At 37.3% G+C, this 6,188-nt stretch overlaps 1 protein-coding gene across 3 annotated transcripts in view; it reads left to right on the top strand.

Moving 5' to 3' along the window:
• The first annotated feature begins 950 nt into the window (after positions 1–950).
• Positions 951–6,188, top strand: part of haus6 (HAUS augmin-like complex, subunit 6) — a 32,734-nt gene continuing 27,496 nt past the window's right edge. For 2 of the 3 annotated variants that reach the window (XM_016504450.1, XM_016504449.1), the window contains exons 1-4: positions 953–1,313; positions 2,696–2,791; positions 2,943–3,021; positions 3,380–3,512. In XM_016504450.1, coding sequence (XP_016359936.1) covers positions 1,204–1,313; positions 2,696–2,791; positions 2,943–3,021; positions 3,380–3,512 — 418 coding nt within the window. In that variant the 5' untranslated portion in view covers positions 953–1,203. Of the gene's footprint in view, positions 1,314–2,695; positions 2,792–2,942; positions 3,022–3,379; positions 3,513–6,188 lie in introns of all 3 variants that reach the window. The other variant, XM_016504451.1, reaches the window with a different exon arrangement.

Raw genomic sequence — 6,188 nt, 5'->3', positions numbered from 1 at the left:
GGTATCAGAGAGTGCAAGCGCCGATTGCAAGTGACTTCGTAATTTAGTTTCTTTTGTCTTGTCTTCACCACTTGGCTACTGTTGTACAATGTTGAGAGATTCAAACAAAAAGTAATCAATAAATAGAACAAAATAAATAAGACTGCAAGTGACGTCGCTAGCGGAAGCGCAAGTGTCTGAGAATGCAAGTCTGAGAATGCAAGTGCGAGGCTGCAGCCAGACCCTTCTCTTGCAATGGACTGAACTGGAACGTCCTAAGCCCTTGATTAGAATCTGCTATGGAGTTGGTTTATTGTTTACATTTCCCTTACGAATTTGTTTGGTGCAGAATCCTATATTTATATAGGTTGGGCTGTTATAAATGTAATATATATATATATATACATTTTGGCTGAGAGGATTCCTGCGATGACGTCATAATCGTGTTGCATTGTGGTCTATGGAGCGGTGGAGAAGTGTCAAAAATCGAGGGGTCGAGGATGTGTCCATATAAACTTCCCTTAATACTACTACTACTACTACTACTACTACTGCTACTGCTACTAATAATAAAACAATTTTAAAACAAAGTTGAAAGCTGGATGTTGTTGTACAAATGAGTAGACTCATCAGGATCCAAAGACTGCAGAGAAGATTGGGGTAGATTTGGGTTTTTTTCAGACAATCTGCTTCTGAAACAAAGAACGCGTCCTATTTTGTTATTTGATCTTTTCGGCTTGCCGTAGTAGGAATAATAACGTAATCGAGCGAGGTCCCGCCCAATCTTAATGGTCGTGTTCCAACATTCTCGAGCACTCGTATTCTCGTGCACTTAAATGCAGATGCATAAACACACTGAATAGACCTTCGTCAATTTGAATGACGCCTTCGCCATTTTGCTTTAGCCTATCAATTGTAGATATAAATCAGGATTACACAAAGGCTGTCCTGACAAAGTTTTGCGACGTTTAGCCACGGACGCTGACAACTCGCTCAAAAAAAAATTTGGCGGTTAATGTTAGAAGGAAGTTGCTTGTGCTCTTAAATACATGTAAAACTTTTTTTCAGTGTGTTTTTTGAGCCTGTCGCATCTAGACCAAGCGTAAAAATGATTAGTATGGTGTGATTGGGTTATTATTGATAGCTTACAAACTGTTTGTCCAGTAAATCGTTAAGTCCTATTTGTCGTATGATCCTCAAGCGTCTGCTGCTCTATTATGCGAGATGTCCAAATTACAGAAAACAAACGGTAAATACTTATGGTGGTGTCTCCTGTGCCTCGAATTCAGACCGGATACAGTTAGCAAAAACATTAAACATCTGAATCTAGGAATGTAAGTATAATCCATCTTTTTTCCCTCTTAACTGAATAGCTTCTTCATTAGCTCGCAATCGTCAGGCCGTTTCAGGGGTTGTTTATATGTAACGATAGCTTATATAAGTATGCAGATACTTATAACAGTTGATATTATAATTCGTTTCTTAATTACACTGATCCAGCTGCATTTTTTATTTTTATTTTTTGCTTTCAACAAGTCGACATTTCTCAGTGTGCTGTGTCCTGATCAGCCTTTGTATAAAACTCTGCCAACTCGTTTCTCATTAGCTATAAAATGTTGTAAGTGATAAGGATAATATGTTTAATATCATCATCATAATCAATAATAATATTATTGTTGTTGTTAATAATAATCATAATTATTATTATTAATGAATTAAATGAGGTATTCTCATTAGAAATCAGAAATTTCCACCAGAATACTCTACTATTTGGTAACACTTGAACAGTTTGCCCTAACTTAAAAAAAAAAAAAAAAGCATTTATTAACAATTAAATAAAATTTTAACTTAAAAATATGTGTGTTATTATGTTACACCCAGGGCTATTTTATTAAAGAACAGCTATTTTAAAATGTATAGTTGTATGCATTAATTTTGTGTGCAAAAAATAAAAATAAATAAATATATATATATAAGCTGCACTTTTAACATCATAAAAAGGAACAGTTTAAAAGCACCAGGACCTGGTAAAATTAAAGATAATAATTAATAACAAAAGAAGTGTCAACTGGTCAGAGGTAGAATGTCTTGCCGGAACACATTCAGTCTTCTGAACATAGTAACACGTTGCGGTTAATCTTCAAAAATCAAATTTTTTGCTATGCATATTTGTGTGTGTTAATTCTAAGTCACTCATCATTAATTTAACACATACTTGTATTCTGTCTGGAGTATGTTTCTGGTCTCCGGTTAAAATAAAAATTCTCTCAATCATCGCCCTCATACTGTCCCAGATGTATATGACTTCTTAAGATGAACACAAACAAAAGTTTTTAGTCCATATAATGCACGTATACAGGACGGCTTCAAAACCACAAGCAAAGTAAGCATGAAAGTAAAGTTTTTATTATTATTTTTTTTTTTTAAACAAGCTTATTGTTTCACTTGGTGACATTGATTCATCAACTTGTTTTGTATGGATTATACACCATTCACTTTGTGTAGTTTTCGAAGCGTCATCTTTAGACATCTTGTACACTTGTGTTATATGCAGACAGATTTTTTTTTAGGGAAAAAAAATCTTTGTGTTCATCTGAAGAAAGAAAGTAATTAAGATAATTTAAAATGAAACAAGAATATCCTCTCTCTATATATATATATATACATACTAATAATAGTAATTTTAGTTAGTTATTTTTGTTTGTTTGTTTGACAGGAACATGTTTGATAAGCCAAACAAAGAGGCATTCTACATTGTCATCCACTTTTTATTTAATAAACTGAATCCTGCACGTGCCCAAGTTGTCTTCAGGTAGTCTCTCTTATTTTTGTTAGGTTGCTTCCACTCTTTTAATACTTATTGTACTTTCACTCAAGTGTGTATATCGCCAGATACTTGTACCTTTAACTGACCCCCTTTTGTGATTTGAATTGTGGATTTGAAAATCTTATTGTTTTCATAGACATTGCTGGCCAATTTGGGATCGCAAAGGTGATGCTGAGTTTCGAAAGGTGGCTTTTTCATGGCTCCAAGAGATAGCGGTATGTTCATTTGATGTTTAATGTATATTTTCTTGTTACTACTGTGCCTGTTGCATTGCCAGAAAATGTTTATATGGGTATGTATTTAAAAAAAAAAAACATTTTTAATGTATTTTTTGTGCGTTTTTAATGATTATTATGTTTTATTGTTCTGTTCCTTTTTTTTTTTTTTTAAATATATATTTAGAACGAAGAAGGTACCTTTTTTTTACTTCAGTTCATTGTTCTGTCAATATTAATGTTCAATTCATAATTAACCTGCTCTCCTTTTGCATGGTTGGTTGCATTTTATTATTTGCTTTTGTTTTTTTGTTTTTTTTTTTTTTTCTTTTTTTTTTTTTTTTAAATATATATTTAGAACGAAGAAGGTAATGCTTTTCCTAAGGTGGCTGCATCACATTTACTCTCTGCTTTTGGACCAAGATTTATCAACTTGATGCTCCACTTATCTAAACATGTCATGCTGAAAACACTGAAGACATTTACCACAGGTATGTTATTGTTTTCCTAAACATTCCTCAAAAAAAAAAAAAAAACCCCATCAGGATTTTGAAACTTTGCACACAGTTTTCTGCAATTAGGTTTCTACATCACCCCCTGAAAGCAGTCAAAAAATTGTTCCATATACCATACACACTTGGATGTGTATGTACAAAACACTGTACGCCTAGGGTGCTTTTCAATACTCAAACTGATGTTTCCTTGCACCTCCGTCCTCCAGGCATTGACCCAGGTATCAATTAAAGTTAGCCATCTTGAAGGACATATAAAATCTCTAATTGCACCATAAGGAAGTGAGGAAGCTTTCAGACTATCTGTAAGTGAGGATACACGTGTATTCTGTGCAAAAGTGTTGCTTGTCGAAAAACGACAATGACAAATTGATTTTTATAAAACAAAATTTTAAAACTTGAAGTGCTAACCAAACTGCTGTTCAAAACGATAACTATAAAATAACATACAACATGACAAAACATAAAACAACATAGAAGCTACTAATGATTAAAAGCTAAATCTTTGCAGTGCAGCCACTGCAAAGGCACAGTCACCTCTAGATTTCAGATGAGTTTTAGGGACGGTTAATAGCATCTGATCAGTAGAACTTCTTGATCTCCCGAGCTGATGTTCAGACAAAAGATCAACAAGATAGTAAGAGAGAGCCAGGCCATTCACAGATTTAAATACCAGTAAAAGGACTTTAAAATCAATTCTATAGTGAACTGGGAGCCAGTGTATTGAGCTTAAAGGTATAGTTCACCCAAAAATGAAAATTCTGTCATTAATTTCTCACCCTCATGTCGTTCCAAACCTGTAAGAAACCTTTGTTCATCTTCAGAACACAAATTAAGATATTTTTGATGAAATTCGAGAGCTTTCTGACCCTCCATACACCGCAACACAACTGACACATTCAAGGCCCAGAAAGGTAGTAAGGACGTCTTTAAAGTAATCCATGTGACATCAGTGGTTCAACTGTAATTTTATGAAGCCACAAGAATACTTTTTTTGCAAAGAGAACAAAAATAACTTTATTCCACAACTTCTTCTCTTCGGTGTCAGTCTTCAACGTGCATTCACGAGAGTTTCACGAAACATACGTGAGCATTGTACGTCAGAACGCATCACCACGCATGTAGCGTTATCTTAATTTGTGTACCAAAGATGAACTAGTGGCGCTTTTCCACTGTGTGGTACGACTCGGCTCGGCTCGGTTTGCCTTTCCACTGCAGTTTAGTACCGTTTTAGAGTGGGCGGGATTATTCACATGTCAGTATAGTTGCGCCGCCTCTACTGCCGCGACTCCTGAAAAACGTTTTCATTCCGTGTCGCCCCATCAAGCTCTTGCTGGATCCGCTCCTCCACCGGGGTGGCGTTTGCACTGACGGTTTGGGCCCGCCATCGCTGCTTGCAGCTATATTTATTTATTTTATTTTTTTTTTTTTTCGACTATCCAGGGCTTTTTGGGGGCCTTAACGTGCTCAAAAACTCTTGAAAATTGGCACACACGTTGAAATCTGCGGTCATTAGGACACCGCAGAGGCTGGGACCCGGGCGTGGCACAGGGGCTCTACGGCGCCCCCTGGAACACAGTCAGAAATCTTGCTGCATAGCTCACACATACTTGCACGTATACATATGAAACTCGGTACACATATAGATCTCACTGTGCCGAACAACTTTCGCACTGCATGTCATAGGCTCCACCCAACAAGAAGTAAGCTATTCAGGGCTGTGTGAAAAGCGCATGCTCTGGAATTTGCAATACTCCTCAGAGGTTTTTCATACGATTTCATACTTTGTCTGTTTTTGATCAAACTTCATCAGTTTGTACGTTATATGATGCCGATCACATACATGTGGGTATTAGGTGACAAAGTTATAGCACCACCAACTGGCAGCAGGAAGTGTCATTTTCAAAATGCTTTGAAATCATCCACTTATTTTTACTCTATTTTCTTCAAACTTCACCAAAATAATGTCAAAACACAGCCTATGTAAAACTGTAAGATGATTTCTGATAACTTAAAGACTGTTGCTATGGCAACACGTCAAACTTTAAAGGGGTCATATGATGCGATTTCAATTTTTCCTTTCTCTTTGGAGTGTTACAAGCTCTTGGTGCATAAAGAAGATCTGTAAAGTTGCAAAGACTAAAGTCTCAAATCCAAAGATATATTCTTTATAAAAGTTAAGAGTCAACCACGCCTACCTAAAACGGCTCATTCTAACACGCCCCCACATGTCTACATCACGATGTGGGAAGATTTGCATAATGCCGCCCAAATGTTCACGCAAAGAAAGAAGGCATAACTTTTATTCTCGCTGTAGTATTGTTGCCGCCGCCGCCATGTCGTGAAGGCGCTGTGTGCTTCATTGTGAAAGCGAAACTACTTTGTTTGGCCTTCCAAAAGAGGACGATATCGTTTCGTCATGCCTGGAGCTGATCCGTGCTGGTCGCTGAGGAAATACATCAACTTTGTGCTGTGGATCGCCGGATCGGCTTTCACCGTCACATGTGGTTGCCGCAAGCCCGCCGGACGCTCCTTCGTCGAATCCGCCGGCCGCCGTCCTCAAGCCCTCCGGCCGTTCCTCACTCTAGCCCCCGGCCTCTGCTCACTCTAGGCCGCCGCCGCTCACTCTAGGTCGCCGTGTTTCGTTGTGAACGC

This window comes from Sinocyclocheilus anshuiensis, unplaced genomic scaffold (genome assembly GCF_001515605.1).
Source record: "Sinocyclocheilus anshuiensis isolate Anshui unplaced genomic scaffold, SAMN03320099.WGS_v1.1 scaffold602, whole genome shotgun sequence".
Lineage (NCBI taxonomy): Eukaryota > Metazoa > Chordata > Actinopteri > Cypriniformes > Cyprinidae > Sinocyclocheilus > Sinocyclocheilus anshuiensis.
The sequence above is the reverse complement of the archived record's forward strand: the minus strand, read 5'-3'. Positions and strand labels throughout refer to the sequence as shown.